The 17,778-nt window shown below is 35.9% G+C and overlaps 1 protein-coding gene across 1 annotated transcript in view; it reads right to left on the bottom strand.

The window, feature by feature from the left end:
• The window catches only part of SERINC1 (serine incorporator 1), a 32,655-nt gene extending 15,126 nt beyond the window's left edge, over positions 1–17,529 (bottom strand). Inside the window, exons 1-2 of the mRNA XM_082406218.1 lie at positions 17,371–17,529; positions 881–1,042 (exon numbers count right to left, since the gene is read on the bottom strand). Coding sequence (XP_082262344.1) covers positions 881–1,042; positions 17,371–17,409 — 201 coding nt within the window. The 5' untranslated portion in view covers positions 17,410–17,529. The remainder of the gene's footprint in view (positions 1–880; positions 1,043–17,370) is intronic.
• Positions 17,530–17,778: the final 249 nt, after the last annotated feature.

The following is a 17,778-nucleotide window of genomic DNA, read 5'->3' as shown; positions in this document are numbered from 1 at the left end:
TTTTTTCCACCAACTCCCTTAAGAGCTTTTGTCAAAGCTCTAGCTCTCCTCACTCCAAATGGTCTTCTTCAGCATATGCTGCCATAGTTTGAATTTCATCTCTATCTCTGATTTCTTTTATGAGTTACACACCCAAATTTTTTACTTCCTGCTGGACACACACACACACAATGTAGTGCAGTACCCACAAGCCAACAATATTATATACTAGATTATATTTTCCCCATCTTTTTGCACAACCTGACTCCCTGGGGGAAAAAAAAAGTTTAATAAAACACCTTTTCTTTCTTGTTTTTCCTGAGTTAACAGCAACAGTTTCCTCTCAGTTATCTAGGATCAGAACCTGGTTATTATTTATTATTCTATCACTGCCAATATTTAAATCCAGATTCAGTCAATTCTACATTCAGAGAATTATTTCAGGCCCTCTATGCCTTTCTTGATTACACCATTCCAACAGCCGCCATACTTAACTGCTGCCTTCTATCCTAATTCTCAGATCAATCTTCCTAAGGCGTACACACTTAGCTCAAAAAGCTTTTATCCTCATTCTGCTTCCTATTTTTCAATTTCTGCATACAAAAATTTACTGATTCTTACAATGTCCCTTTTTCCATGAGACCCACAGTGATTCCGACATTTCCCTGGTTAGAATTACCGATTTCCTCATATTAACACAACACATTTTCTGCCCTATCATCAAAGAATTTTAATAAACTGCCTTTCACTGTTTGTCTTTCCTAAATGATCATGAACTACTAAAGCTGGGATTAAGTATTCTTCCTTTTTACAGTATTCTGTTTCCAATACACAAGAAGCAGTTTTATGCATATACATACTAAAGGTTCAGTTAATCATTTAAAAAAAAAAGAAAACTAACCTTATTTAGTTGTTCTTCCATTCCAGGTATCAACATTACACAAGCTACACACACTCCAACAAGCAAAAAAAGTGCATAGATCAACCTAGTTACAGTGGAGTTGTTTCCACTAGGACAGCATCGGCACAGCAAACATGGGGCACTGCCACACAAACATGGTATCTGGAAAAAGAACATTAAAAATCAGTATAGTTTAAAATGATACAGTGAAAATTTACATTCTATCTACTCAAAAAAGAAAGGATTGAAGTTAAAGTAATTACCAAGAAATTTGGTTCACATACATTATCTATAAACTATAAAATTTAGTAACTTCTGGGTAAAACTGAAGCAAAGTAAAGCTTGCCCTTTATATCAAGCAAAATGAGTAAACTCAGTTAAAACAAAAGGGGAAAAAAACCCAGCAGCAGCAACCAAAGTTTAGCTGAGAAAAGGAATGGAATATTCATAATTACAAGCTGATCTCCAACTCCTGCCTTTTAACCCCAGAAATCATGCTGGTGAATTCACAAAAGTCTGATATTTCTCAGATACGCCAGAGGAGGAAAAGAAGTGAATTGGTATCCTTATCTTTTCCCTCTTCTGACTTGGTGGTACTGATAACAGTAAAATTTTCTATTAGAATCAGCTGAAACAGGATAAGTGAACAAGTGGGGCTAGCTAGCATTGTCTAACAGAACTCCACACTAAACTAGTAGTATATCCTAGGGGAATAGAATATCTCCCTCAGCAGGAGAAGCGAATACTAGTAATGGAACTTAACAATATCTCAGAAAGGCAAAATGAAAAGTATCCTCAAAAGAATTGAACATAATCTAGGCTGAGCTCCACCAGACCATCAGATACCACAGGAAGGGAGTATTGTAGAAGCCAGACACACTATAGTAACCAATATAAGGTAGGATAAGAACCACTTACACTAAACTTCAGTAAGATAAAAATAAATGTCGTGGAAATAATGCAAACACACTTTAGCAAAACATAAAAATAAGCAAACATGCCCCCTCAGACAAAAAAAAAGGCATTTGAAAAATCCAATCTGAAATAAAACATAACTCAGTAAGAAGAGGAAATTGCCTAAAATTGGTATATCTGAAGCAAAAAGGAGAGCTCAAAATGAAAAGAATAGAACAAGTTGAAAAGGAGGATTGCAAGGCTGAGAAGAAACGAGAAGGGGAAAAACATGCTTAAAAAAACAGTAATTATCATGGAACAAAACAAAAACAGCTGAAAATAAAATCTGATCAATAAATAAAGTTTGGGATAAGTACCATAAACTCAAGCCGAGATAGAGTAACAGTGACCAGACTTACCCTACTGCCTTAATCCAAGGGAAAAAATTAATGAAACAATGGTTTTTCAGAAAACAATAGGCAATGTAGGACACTAGTTTCTGAGAGAGATGAAACAGTGTGAACTCTATGATTGGCCCAATCTTTCTGCCTGGGAAAGAGTTTCCAGTGCAGGGAGGAGAATCCAGACAGAGGACAGCAGTCTACTGAATTGAGGAGACAGAGCTGGGACAGAGTTGAGAGTTCAGGGAAGTGAAGGCAGCTAAAGTTCATAGGGCAGAAACAAGGAGAGGAGAAAGCTACACCAAGAGTGAGCTCCGGATATCTGCAGAAGCTTCAATTTGTGTCTTCAGCAGAGCACTGATCAGTACATGCATTTGATTAAATTACTCTGTGGGGTGGGGGTGGGGAGAGTGGGGAGGGTGGTGTTACCAGCCAGAGTGGAAGAACTTTATAATCCATGAGGCCTTGAGCAGAGTTATAAGGCTATTACTATTACACAGTATTGGCAGGGCGGGGGGAATAAGCCATAAGGCTAAAACCACTCCAGTCTCACTTAACAAAGCCTAAAAGCAAACACTGAAAAGATCAAATTCTCTTCAAATAACTCACCTGTGTCTAAGAATAGGGCCTAAGAATGTTTTTTAAAAATACAACACATCCAGCACCCATCAAGGTAAAATTTACAATATCTAACAGCTAATAAAAAAAATTGGTACGCATGCCAGTATGGAAAAAACAACCTACAATGAGGAGAAAAGTCAATAAATCAAAACCAACCTGAAATTACACAGATGACTTAATTCAGTTATAAATAATGGTATTCTAATGTTATTGTAATTATACTTCATTTGCTCAAATAGAGAACACAGCATGTCAAGAAAAGATATGGAAGATAATTTAAAAGATCTAGGGCTTCCCTGGTGGCGCAGTGGTTGAGAGTCTGCCTGCCAATGCAGGGGACACGGGTTCGAGCCCTGGTCTGGGAGGATCCCACATGCCGTGGAGCAACTGGGCCCGTGAGCCATAATTACTGAGCCTGCGCGTCTGGAGCCTGTGCTCTGCAACAAGAGAGGCCACTACAGTGAGAGGCCCGCGCACCGCGATGAAGAGTGGCCCCCACTTGCCACAACTAGAGAAAGCCCTCGCACAGAAACTAAGACCCAACACAGCCATAAATAAATAAATAAATAAATAAATAAATAAATAAATAAATCTATATCAAACTTATGAAGATGAAAAATAAGATCTCTGAACCAAAAAGTACTTGATAAGACACTGCAAAAAAGACTAATGAACTTGAAGACATTGCAAAAGAAATGATCCAAAATTAAAGAGATAAAAAAACTAAAAAAAAAATAACAGAGGATTAGTGTTGTGACACAATTTCAAACAGCCTAATATATGTGAAATTGGGGCTCCTGAAGGAGACAGGAAACAGGAAAGTCCTTTTGAGGAAATAATTGCCAAAATGTTCCTGATTTAATGAAAACTATAAACTCACAGATCCAAGAAACTCAAGAAAGCCCTAGTGATACAAACATAATGAAAACTACACACCAAGTCACATCATAAACTGCTGAAAAACAATGATAAACAGAAAAATCTTAAAAGCAGGCAAAATAATAAAGGCACATTATATAAAGAGGAACAAAGAAAGGTATCGACTTCTAGTAAGAAATACTGCAAGCCAAACGTCATTACTGAATGAAAAAAAAACCTGTAAGCACAGAAGTTTATACTCAGCAAAAATATCTTTCAAAAATTAAGGCAAAGTGAAGACATTTTTAGGCATAGAAAAAAGAATCCAAAACTAACAAATCTAAACTATCTTTCAAGAAGGAAAGTTACACTAGCAGAAATGTGGATCTAAACAACAGAAATGAACAAAAGAAGTAGTGTGTATTTTTTCTTACATCAAAAAGGTTACTTTAAAAGATTATTATTTTTTTAAACCAAAAATAATAGCAATGTATTCTGGTGGTTATAACAAAGATGGAAGTAAAATGTGTGACAATTACAAATAGGCTGGAAGGACTTCCCTGGTGGCACAGTGGTTAAGAATCCGCCTGCCAATGCAGGGGACACGGGTTCAAGCCCTGGTCCGGGAAGATCCCACATGCCGCGGAGCAACTAAGCCCATGGGCCACAACTACTAAGGCTGTGCTCTAGAGGCCATGAGCCTAGAGCCTGTGCTCTGCAACAAGAGAAGCCACTGCAGTGAGAAGCCCATGCACCGCAACAAAGAGTAGCCCCTGCTCACTGCAACTAGAGAAAGCCCGTGCAGCAATGAAGGCCCAATGCAGCCAAAAAATAAATAATAAAAAAAATTAATTAATTTTTTAAAAAAACAAATAGGCTGGAAGAGGAGACATTCAACTATACTACTGTACACTTAAATTAGAAATAAAGTGAATATCACACAAAGGTAGACTGTAGTTAAGTTAAAGATAAATACTAAATACTAAAAACTAAATACACACATACCATGCTACAGCAGTTATCAGACAAAGTAGACTTCAGAGTAAAGAATTTTACCAGGGATAAAGAGGGCCATTTCATAATAAAAGGGGACATATCGATACATGGAAATATGGGATATTTAGGGAGGAAACATACAACATACAATCCTAAATATTTCTGCATCTAAAAGAGAACTTCAAAATGCATCAAGGAAAGAATTAATAAAACTAAAAGGAGTAACAAACAAATCCACATTTATGTTCTTTCATTAACTGAAATAGAATGAAAAAAACCCAATAAATATACAGAAAACTTGAACAACATTATCAATCAACTGTGTCTGACATTTAGGAAATACTCCATCTAATGAAAGCACAGTAAAAACTATTTTCAAAAGCAGAGAACACTTAACCAAAACAGACTATATTCTGGGCCATAAAACAAATCTCAAATCTCAATAAATATAAAATTATTCAAATCATACATGGATTCTCGATCCACAATGGAATTAAATACTGATCAATAACAGAAAAATTTCTCTGGAAACTAAATAGCATAGTCTAATTAACCCACAGGCAGAAGACATCAAAGAATAAATTAAAGAGAAAGAAAATAACATATCACATTTTTGGAATGCACCTAAAGCAGTGTTTAAAGGAAACCTATAGCATTAAATGGCTATATTAAATAAGAATAAATATATCAAATCACTGATCAGAGCTTCCACCTTAAGTTATTAAATGAGCAAACTGTAGCCCAAATAGGCAGAATAAAGATAAATCAATGAGGTAAAAAACAGTAAACAAGGAAGTCCGTGAAGCTAGTTTTAGAAGAACATTACAATTTAGAAACCTATATAGTCAGACTGATCAGGATAAAAAACAGCAAGAGAGTGAACACACAAATCATCAGTGTAGGAAATGAGAAGACATTATTACAGATCTTACAAGCATCAAATGATTATGAGAGAAAACTATGAGCAATTTTATTCAATAATTCAACAGCTTAGATAAAATGGACATGCTCCATGAAAAATCCAAACTACCAGAAATCATTCAATAAGAAATATATAGGATGAATAGCCCTGTATCTATTCAAGACACTGAATTTGTAGTTACAAACCTTCGCAAGCATAGATGGCTTCACTAGTGAATTCCATTAAACATTTAAAGAATAAATCAAACCACTCTACCCAAATTCTTCCAGAAAACTGAAGAGGCAAAAAACTGATACTAAATCCAAAGATATCATAAGGAAACAACAGACCAATATCTTTTATGAACATTAAAAAAAATCCCTAATATCTTGTCAAGTCAACAATATAAAAAGTATACAAAGATTTCCAGTTTCCATTTCCACAGGTAAGGAGCTTAGAAACCCCACTCCATCCTAACAACAAGTAAAAAGCCAAGCAGACTAAAAAAATCAACAATTCTTCTAGGATCCATAAACTAGGTGAGGACACAGAGTAAGTCACTGCCCCCAAGACTGAAGACACAGACAGGTGAGTATAGGGAGTCGTGGCTTACTAGAGCCCACAAGTGGAAACTGACTTGGGAACCACTGTGCAGGAAGGATATCCTGGAGAATAACTGAAGAATTGCTGGAGCCTCATTGTGGACAAGTCTGAGAGTTAAAAATTCCAGGAAAACCCAGTTATACAAAGGTCCCACAAATTTGTGAACTTTTCCTCTAGGACTTCAACCAGGTTCTCATAGTAAACATGAGAGAAAAATTCCCCCCTGCTTCTTGCAGCAAAGGGGAAAAGGAACCATTTTGAAATACACTAGAACACTGTTCTTAACACCCGACCTCAAAAGAAACTAGTTAAATAGAGTCTACCTTGCTAGGGTATTATCAGAGGATAAATAATCTAGGGGAAGAGAAATATTCAACTCCAGCCTATTCTAGCCATCCTCCCCCATTTAAGGGGGGAGGAAAAAACTGAGAAACACTTGTGAAGTTCACAGTCCAGAGGCATAGGCTTATTAAAAGACTAAGACCTAATCAGAGAATGATGGAATGTTTCTCCTTCCCCACACCTCCCCATGACACGATCCAAAGTCTATTTATAGCAGTTCCTTTTAGCTGGTACATAGTGTCTGGCTATTAGGAATAAAATTACTGGCATAACAAAAGGCAAAAGACACAATTTGAAGAGACAGAGCAAGCATCAAAACCAGCATGGCAGGTAAGTTAGACTTACCAACCAAAAATTTAAAACAACTATAATACGTTAAGGGTTCTAATGGATAAAGTAGACAGCCTACAAGAAGCAGACATGAAAATCCTAAAAAAGAACCAAAAAGAAATGCTAGAAATAAAGAACACTAACAGAAATGAAGTATGCAGACATGGCTGAGAAAATAATTTCTGAGCTGTAGACTATCTCAATAGAAATTTCCCAAACTGAAAAGCCAAGAGAGTAAAGACTGATATTCTGTTCAACAGAATATCCAAGAATTGTGAGACAACTACAAATGGTATAATATAATGGGAATACCAGAAGGAGAAGGAAAAAAAAAATTTTTTTTAAATGACAGAATTTTCCCAAATTAACATCAGACATATATAACCCACCCTCCACAAAATAAACAAACCCTACACCTAGATAAATCGCTTGAAACTACAGAAAATAAAAAGTCCTGAAAGAAGCCAGAGGAAAAAACACCTTACCTATAGAGAAACAAGTAACAAATTATATCCAAGTTCTCCTCAGACACCACAAACAAGAGTGAAGTGAAATATTTTAGCACTGAGAGAAAAAAACTCACGCACCTATAGGTCTCTACTCGGCAAATTATCCTTTGAAAGAAGTAGAAACACTTTCTCAAATTAAAGCTGATGGAATTTGTTGCCAAATTGTAGACCTACTTGCAAGAAATGTTCAAAGTTCTTTAGAGATGAGGAAAATAATATAGATCAGAAACTCTAATCTACATAAAAAAGGAAAGAGCATAAAGAAAGTAAATGAAAGTGAAATTAAAACTTACTTTTCTTAGTTGAGCTAACGTTTGCTCAAAATAACAAGAGAAACAATGTATTAAATTATGTCTGCACATATGTTATGCGTATACACATATTTCTGTATACATAAGTATATGCAGGTATATATATACACACACATTGTTTATATATATATATATAAACACACACACACACACATAAAGTGAATGACAGTAATGTAGAAGGGAAAGGAGGGAAGAATTAGGACTGTTCTGCTATTACAAGGTATTCATACTAGCCATCAACTGGTACAGCATTATACTGAAGTGTGTATAGTGATATACTGTTACTTGAAAGTGGGTTAATTGTAAACGTACACTGCAAATCCTATGGTGCTACAGATTGAAATTCATATGTTGAAAATCTAATGCATACGATGATGTTAGGAGATAGGGCCTTTGGGAAGAATTAGTTCAAAAGGGCAGAGACCTCATGAATGGGATTAGTGCTCTTACAAAGGAGACCCGAGAGAGATCCTCACCCCTTCAGCCATGTGAAGACATATGAAGAAGTTCGCAGTCTGCAACCCACAGAGGGTCTTCACTAGACAGAGAAGATAACCACACAGGCACCCTAATCTCAGACTACCAGCCTCTAGAACTGTGAGAAACAAACTTCTGTTCTTTACATGCCACCCAGTCTGTGGTCTTTTTTTACAGCAGCCCAAATGCACTAATAAATAGGGCAACAACCCAAAAATAAGTAAATAAATAAAACTTTACAGAAGTTAAAAAAAGTTTAACTGATATGCTAAATAAGAGAGAAAATGGAATCATATACAATGCTTAAACAGCCCCTCCCCCAACACACAACAGGAAAAACAAGGGCAACAAACAGAAAACATTAACGAATATGGTAAATATGAATCCAAATCTATCAATAATCATCTTGGAGATCAGAGGTCTAAATTTATCAATTAAAAAACAGAGACTGTCAGAGTGGATCAAAAAATAAGACCCAATTATGTCATCTACAAGAAACCCACTTTAAATATAAACACATATACAGAATAAAAGTAAATGGATGGAGAAAAATACAACAGGCTAACACTAAATGAAAGCAGGAATAGCTATATTAGTTTCAGACAGAGCACACTTCAAAACAACAAAAGTTATCTGGGATAAAGAAAGGCATTCCATAATGACAGGGGTCAATTCTCCAAGAAGACATAACAATTCTTAATATGTACGCACCTCACAGCAGAGCATCAAACTGTGTAACGCAAAAACTGATAAAACGGCAAGGAAAAATAGATGAATCCACTATCATAGTTAAGAGACTTCAACACCTGTCTCTCAGAAATGGACAGATTTAGTAAGCAAAAAACCAGTAAGGACACAGTTGAACTCAACAACACCAAATGGGTAACTGACATTTATAGACTACTCTATCCAATAACCAGAGAATACACATTCCTCTCCAGCATCACACAGAACATTCACCAAAACCACATTCTTGACAATAAAACACATTATCAAGCTTAAAACAGCAGAAACCACACACTGACTACTCTCAGACTACAATGAAATTAACTAAAAATCAACAGCAAAAAGATAACGAAAATCCCAAAATTCTTAGAGATTAAACAATACACTTTTTAAAATAAACACATAGGTCAAAGAAATCTCAAGAGAAATTTTTAAAAATTTTTGAACTAAATGAAAATAACACAATTATAGAAACTTGTGGGATACAGTGAAAGCAGTGCTTTAAGGAAAATTTATAGCATTGAATGCATTTATCAGAAAAGAAAATCTAAAATCAACCACCTAAGCTTCTATCTTAGGAAACTAGAAAAAGAAATGCAGATTAAATCAAAAATAAACAGAAAAAATAAGAACTAGATCAGATATCAATGCAATTAGGAATAGAAAATAGTGAAAAATCAATGAAACCAAAAGCTGGTTCTTTGAAAGGATCAACAGAATTGATAAGCCCCCAGCAAGGCTAACTGAGAAAAAAAGAGAGAACACAAATTACTAATACCAGAAATACCAGAGGGGATGTCACTACAGGTCCTATGGACATTAAAAGGATAATGAAAGAATACTACGAACAATTCTATGCCAACAAATTTGATAACCTTCATAAATGGACCAACTCCTTGAAAGATACAAGCTGCCAAAACTCACACAAGAAAGAGACAATTTGAACAGGCCTCTATTAAAGAAAATTAATCAATCATTAATAGCCTTCCAAAACAGAAAGCACTACGCCCAGACAGGTTCACTGGTGAATTCTACTAAACACTTAAGGAGCAAATTATATCAATTCTCTACAATCTCAGAGAACAGGAGTAGAGGGAATACCTCCTAACTTATTCTATGAAGTCAGCATTACTCTAATAACAAAACCTGACAAACACATTACAAGAAAATAAAAGATTAACCTCTCATGAACATAGAGACATAAGTCTTAACAAAACATTAGCAAATCAAATCCAATAATGTATAAAAGAATTCCACACCATGACCAAGTTATCGCAGAAATGCAAGACTGGTTCAACATTCAAAAATCAATTAATGTAATCCATCAAATCAAGACGATAAAATAAGAAAAATTATATGATCACATTTTAGATACAGAAAATGCAGTTGACAAAACCCAACACTCATTCACGATAAAAACTCTCAAACTAGGAATAGAGGAGAAATTTCTGAACTTGGTAAAGAATATCATCAAAATACCTACAGCCAGGGGGCTTCCCTGGTGGCGCAGTGGTTGAGAATCTGCCTGCCAATGCAGGGGACACAGGTTCAATCCCCGGTCTGGGAAGATCCCACATGCCGCGGAGCAACTGGGCCCATAAGCCACAATTACTGAGCCTGCGCGACTGGAGCCTGTGCTCCGCAACAAGAGAGGCTGCGATAGTGAGAGGCCCGCGCACCACGATGAAGAGTGGCCCCCACTTGCCACAACTAGAGAAAGCCCTCGCACAGAAACAAAGACCCAACACAGCCATAAATAAATAAATAAATAAATAAATAAACAAGCCACTATTTGTCAGATTAAAAAAAAAAAACCTACAGCCAACATCATATTCAATGGTGAGAAACTGGAAGTTTTCCCGTTAAAATCAGGCAAAGATGTTCCCTTTCACCACTTCTTTTCAACGTTTTACTGGAAGGTCCAGAATGTAATAAGACAAGAAAAGGAAATTAAAGGTATACATATTAGTAAAAAAAAAAATTAAATTGTCTTCGTTCACAGATGACATTGTCATCTATGTAGAAAGTGCAAATTAATCAACAAAAAAACTCCTGGATCTAATAAGCGATTACAGCAAGGTTGCAGAATACAAGGTTAATTTACAAAAGTCGATTGTTTGCCTATACACCAGCAATGAAAAAGTGGAATTTGAAATAACACAATAACATTTATGTTAGCATCCAAAAACACAAATTACTTAGTATAAATCTAACAAAGTATGTACAAGATCGATATCAGGAAAATTACAAAACTCTGATTAGCAAAATCAAAGAACTACAAAAATGGACAGATATTCCATGTTCATGGATTAGGAAGACTCAATATTGTTAAGATGTCAGTTCCTCAAACTTGATCTACAGAGTCAATGCAATCCAAATCAAAATCCCCACAGTTTGGCAGTTTCTTACAAAACCAAACATTTCTTACCATAATATCCAGCAATTGCATTCCTTGGTATTTAACTAAAGGAGTTGAAAACTTATGTTCACACAAAAACCTGCACATGGATGTTTATAGCAGCTTTATTTGTAAATGCCCTAACTCTGAAGCAAATGAGATGTCCTTCAGTAGGTAAATGGATAAATAAACTCTGGTACATTCAGACAGTGAATATAATTCAATGGTAAAAGGAAATGAGTTATTAAACCATGAAAAGACATGGAGGAAACTTAAATAGATATTACTAACTGAAAGAAACCAATCTGAAAAAGCTACATACATACATGTATGGTTCCACCTGTATGACATTCTGGAAAAGGCATAACTATGGAGACAGCAAACAGATCAGGAGTGGGGAGTGGGTGGAGGGATGAATAGGCAAAGCACAGAGAGGATTTTTAGGGAAAAAACTACTCTGTATGCTACTATAATGGTGGATACATGTCATTATACATTTGTCCAAATCCATAGAATGTCTAGCACCAAGAATAAACTCTAATGTAAACTATAGACTTTGGGTGATTATGATGTGTTGATGTATTGATAGGTTCATTAATTGTAACAAATGCACCACTCTGGTGGGGAATGTTGGCAATGGGGGAGGCTATGCACGTGTGGGGGCAGGGGATATATGGAAAATCTCTACCTCTCAATTTTTCTGTGAAACTAAAACTGCTTTAAAAAAAATAGAAAAAGTATACAAAAGGATACACTGTGATCAGGTGGGGTTTGTTTAGCTGGGAAAAAGCAAGGCTGATTAAGCTTTTGAAAATCAAACAAATGAATTCACATTAACAGACTAAAGGATAACCATTTTGGCCATCTCAGTGAATGCAGAAAAATCATTTGAAAAAAACTCAATACCCATTCATTAAAAAACAAACTAAAAAACTTCCGCAAACAAACAGAATATCCTCGAGTTGATAAAGTACATTTACCAAAAAAACAAAAAACAAAAAACCATAGCTGTCACCCATACTTCATGGTGAAAATCTGAATGATTTCCCTTAAGATCCAAAACAAGGCCAAGAATCTCTGCTCTCACCACTTGTATTCAACTGCACACTGGAGGTCCCAGCCAATATAACAAGGCAAGAAAAAGAAAGAAAAGGTATATACTTTGGAAAGGAAGAAATAAAACTGCTTTCTTCCACATGTAATTGTCAACATGAAAAACCTCAAAGAACTTACAAGAATGTTACTAGAACTACAAGAAAGTTTAATAAGGTCACAGGACACAAGATCAGTATGGACATATCAATTATACTTCTGCGTACTAGCAACAAACAATTGGAAACTGAAATTAAACCAACAAAAAGAAATACTTAGGTATAAATCTAATAAAATATACACTAGCTTTCAAATGATGAAAATTAAAAAACACTAATGAAAGAAATCAAAGATCTAAATAAATGGCAAGATAAACTGGGCTCATGGATTGGAAGGATCCATATTAAGATATCAATTCTTTCCAAACTGATCTATGAATTCAACCCAATTCCAATCATAATTCCAACAGGAGTTTGGTAGAAACAAACCAGCTGCTTCTAAAACTTTTATGGAAAGGCAAAAGAACTAGAGTAGCCCGAAGTATTTTGAAAAAGAACAGAGTTGGAAGACTCACACTACCTGATTTCAAGACTAACTTTAAAGCTACAGTAATTAAAACAGGGTAATTTAGGCAAAAGTATGGACACATAAAAGGAACAGAGTTCAAAAACAGACTTAAGCAAATATGGTAAAGAAGTTTTTGACAAAAGTGCCAAAGCAAATCAATACAGAAAGAACAATTACTTCTACTTTTTGAAAGACACCATTACGAGAATGAAAAGACAAGCCACAGACTTGAAGAAAATATTTGCTGGTGGGAATAAAAACTAATATGACCATCTTGGAAATCAGTTTGGCAATTTCTTATAAGTCAAATGTATATTTACCATATGATTTAGCAATCCTACTGCAAGGTATTTAGGTAAACAAAATAAGAATATAGTCACAGAAAAAGACTTTACAGCAGTGCTTACAGCTACTTAATCACCAAAATCTGGAAATGCCCCTCAACTGGTGAATAGACAGACAAGCTGTGGTACATCCAAGCAACGGAATACTATGCAACAATAATAAGGAAAAAACTACTAATACACACCACAATATGAATGAATCTCAAATGGATTACACTAAGTAAAAGAAGCCAGACTCCAAAGGCTATATGCTGTATGATTCCATTTACATGACATTCTGGAAAGGGAGGACTCTGTAAAAAACAGGGATTCTCCAGGATGGGGACGGCATAATTTTTTAAGGTGATAAATGTTCTGTAGTGGTTACACAACTACATGATCTGTCAAAACTCACAGAATCACATACTACAAAGTATGAATTTTATATAAATTACATCAACTAAAAAAATGACAAAAATAAAAATAGGAAAAATAATATGGAAGGAAAACTAAGACAATATAACATGAAAGTAACTCATGCCTTTAAAAGAGAGAATCCTCTAAATAAATAAAACAAAAAAGGACATTCAAAGATATAATACAATAACAATTTCCTTAAAGAAATAAATCTGTATTTTCAAAAGAACAATATTTTCCAGAAAAAAAAAAGTGATAAAAGATTTAAAGTCAGACATACTTGGTTAATTTCAAAGATAAGTAAAGCTCTTCAGATACCCAAGCAGAAGAAACAGGTCAATTGTGTATATGAGATGTGTTGGAAGGGAATGACTACCAGGGTGGGATAAGACAGAGCACAATTCATAGAAATAACTACAATGTCCTGAAGGAAATGTGTACACTATTATACCAGTCTACAATGTCTCTCAAGAACATACGAGGCATTTTTAAATATGAAAAAATTCAGGGATTTCATCATCCATAAATCCTTTTTGAAAAAATCTACTGGATGACCAAATTTGGTCAATTATGAGATGACATTAACATTAAAAAAAAAAAAAAAAAAAACTGGGAGAAGCCATGGTAGAAAGGAATGCTTTGAGCTTTGAATCCATTTAAGTGTAGAACTGTGGTTTTCCATCAGAATCACGAGGAGAGCATATTAAAACAGAATGCTGGGGCCCAGTCACTGTTTCCAGTAAGTCTCCCAGTGTGCTGATGCTACTGGGTCCGGGATTTTAAGAATGACTGGTTTAGTTCTAAGATTAAACAACTGTGGGAATTATGGTTATAAGACAATACAGCCATATATAAAAAATAATACAAAGGAATTCTGGTTAAAGATGGCAAACTGAATATATGAATTACTTTAGAAACACCAATAAAATGAAAAATAAAAGGATTTTTAACAGAAAGAATAAACTTAAAAAGTAAAAAAAAACAAAACCCAGGAGAATAAACCTGGAAGGAACAAAATAATAACTGATTTAATGGGTCAAGAAAGTTGAATTATAAACCATCAAAGGAAAAAGTTAAGCAATAAAATTTGTATAGAATCCTCATATACATCAGGAATTGGTGGCACCAGGTGCCTCCATAAGTGAGGCTGAAGGTAGAGGTGAAAATAGGATGATTAGTTGAATGCCTTTTTAAAGAGCAGTTAAGACTCTTAAATTTCATTCCCTTTCTTACACTGGCCAAGTGAAGAGGATAAAGCAGGATTTCTCAACCATGGCACTACTGACATCCTGGGCCAAATAATTCTTTGTTGTTGAGGACTATCCTGTGTATTGTGAAATATTTAGCAGTATCCTACCCACTTGATGCTATTAGCACCCCTTATCCGAAGTTGTGACAATGAAAAATACCTGCAGACATTGTCAAATATTCCCTGCGGGACAGCTGAGAACCACTGCTCTAGAAACACCTCCTTAGAGAACTCTTTTTCAGAACCTCTCCTGAGAAGAAATGTTTACTTAACATTCAGCTATTCCTTTACTTTTACATTCTTCTGTTAAATTCAGAAAAAAAAAATTAAATTCTTTAAAAATACATGTCCACCATGCTACCGTTCCTTAACAAGGTATTTTTGTCTGTTCATTCATCCAACTGTATATATGCATTGAGAGAGAAGAAATGTTATTGGTGGTGGGACTTTGTTGGTGACATTTACATTTTGTACTCTGCACTGCTTGACTATTCATAACAACTATGAATCATTCCTACAAAATCAAGTCATTGTACTAAAAAATAAAAATCTAGCAGAGGCTGCACAAAATAAGCAGTCAGGAATCACAAGCTCCTTCTTCTCAATTACTTAACTACATTAAATATCTTGGGCAAAAAATGATAGTTACTGTATATAAAGTACAGTGATTCAAAAAATCAATGTTATTCACTAACAGCATTGTAAGATTGGGGTGGGGTAAAGCACTTAAGTAGGCATAAATTGCTGGTAATGTTGTAGTTACAGGATTAGGCAGGAGGTCCACAGATGTTTATAATAATGCTTGAAGTAAACATCAATCAAATAGCCATGCTTGAACCAAGAATTAAGATCAATCTAATTCTAGGCCACTTAACAACAAAAACACAAAACAAGAAAACCACAAAATGAAATAAAAAAATCAACACTCTAATCTCTATATAGTAGTGTTACATGTAATCTTTTTATACTTTTTTTCATAGTTGAGATATTTTCTACAGTTTTATAAAACAAAAAACCTTTACAAAAATTGATTAAGTCTAAAGAAACTTGAGCAAGGGAAGAATGAGGTTCATTTTAATTCTGGCTTAACTGATCTAAATTAATGACTTACTATATACAAATAACAGGCCCACTTGATAAATGGACAAAATCTGACTTTACAAACCGAATTAAACATCCCCCAAATTAAGACAATTCTATAATAATCATTTTGTAATACATTTAAATTATTACACTAAATATGCCTCTTATAAAATACTCAATGGGTTCAAGTAGATTCTCTACTTTCTGAGCTTTGAAAGAAAAATATACCAGCTTTCCACACCGAACTACAAGAAAAAATAACATAAGACAATGACCTGGGTTGGAGTAACCTCTATGTATTATTTAACTAAAATTTAACACTTATAGTTCAAGCCATATCAAAAACTTTTTAAAAAGAGGTAAGGTATGTAAAACACTAAAAATGCTGGCTAATGTATATAATGGGGTCATCTGAGAAGTCAGGCCAGCAATTGTTGTAAGTGGAATTTATAAATCATGGATTAAAGAAATATGACTTGAACCCAAATATCTCGCCCCATATTACAAATATCTTTATTAGCTGTAAAGTCAATTTTTGTCTATTGGGGAGCGGGGGAGTGGTTATATCAAACTCAAATTTATTTGTACCACCTGAAACAAGAAATCTTGCCACTATAATGAAGAATGGTGTCACTCTAACAACGCTATCTAATCAAAATGCAACGTGCACCTAATTAAAACTGAGATGTCAAATTACACAAGCATCTTTATGTCAAAAAACAGGTATTTAATACAACAGAACTGACCAGCTTTTTCAGATACATAAATTATTACTTGAGAAGTACGTAATTTTCTCATACCATTGAGGTCGAGGACCCAGTCGCAGAGTTAGGACTATTTAAAAAGGATATAACTATATCAGTATTACTGCCAAGCTGCCCTACATATCCGTCACTTATTTGTAGTCTGCGCGACAGAACAAAGAGGCCGACATGCCTCCAGGGATGACAGTGCTGCAGTCTGAGGTCGCTGGGAAGAGATGACGAGAAGAGATGGGGTACTCCACAAGAGGAAGGGGCCTAAAACCTTTGTAGAAATAGCCTAGGCAGACATAAGAAAAATAGGACAAAAAGGGGCCTGGAAGAATCGGGAAAAGCTTTCACGAAAGACGGGTTGGGGAGGGAGACCACCAGCTCTCTGCTACACTTCTCCCACCGGGGTCAGCTTCTCATGTCCATTGCTCCTCACGGCCACCCCGGTCAGCTCTTCGAAAGACTCAGGGCCCCGAAGCTGAGTCGGAGTGGCCAGGCGAGACAGGGAGAAAATGGGGAAGGAAGGCACTCCCCGTTGGGCGGGGTGCCACGGTCCCGCTGGGCCTCACCCAGCCCAGCTCTGGTGCCTTTCTTCTGTCTCTCACGCTAGCACCCCGAAGGCCGCTAAAAACCACCTTACCCAGCTCGCCATGGAGCACAGCCCCAAGACGCTCCCCATCTCCACAGCGTCCCAGGAATAGCAGATGCCAACAAGATGGAGACAGCGCCTCTCGCCTTTTCGTGCTTATTTACTAACTACAAGCCACTTCCGGCGCAGAGCGCACCCCGCCCCTCAGCTTGCGTCACTTCCTTCGTGGCCTGGGGAGGGGGAGGGTGGAGTACTGGGGTTGCGCATGCGCGACCCTGGAACCCGAGGCTAGCTTCTTGCGCGATTACTCTTCCAATTCAACTCCCGAACGCGTCTCGTTTTTCAACTTTTGCATCTTTTTTTTTCCCACTTATGTTCTCAACTTATTTCTGAAGGCCAGTGCCTAGCCCAAGTTTTACTGGGATATTTCTACTCATTTGGGTGCTTCCAGTTCTATCA

This window comes from Balaenoptera borealis, assembly GCF_965194805.1.
Source record: "Balaenoptera borealis genome assembly, chromosome: 9".
Classification (NCBI taxonomy): Eukaryota; Metazoa; Chordata; class Mammalia; order Artiodactyla; family Balaenopteridae; genus Balaenoptera; species Balaenoptera borealis.
The sequence above is the reverse complement of the archived record's forward strand: the minus strand, read 5'-3'. Positions and strand labels throughout refer to the sequence as shown.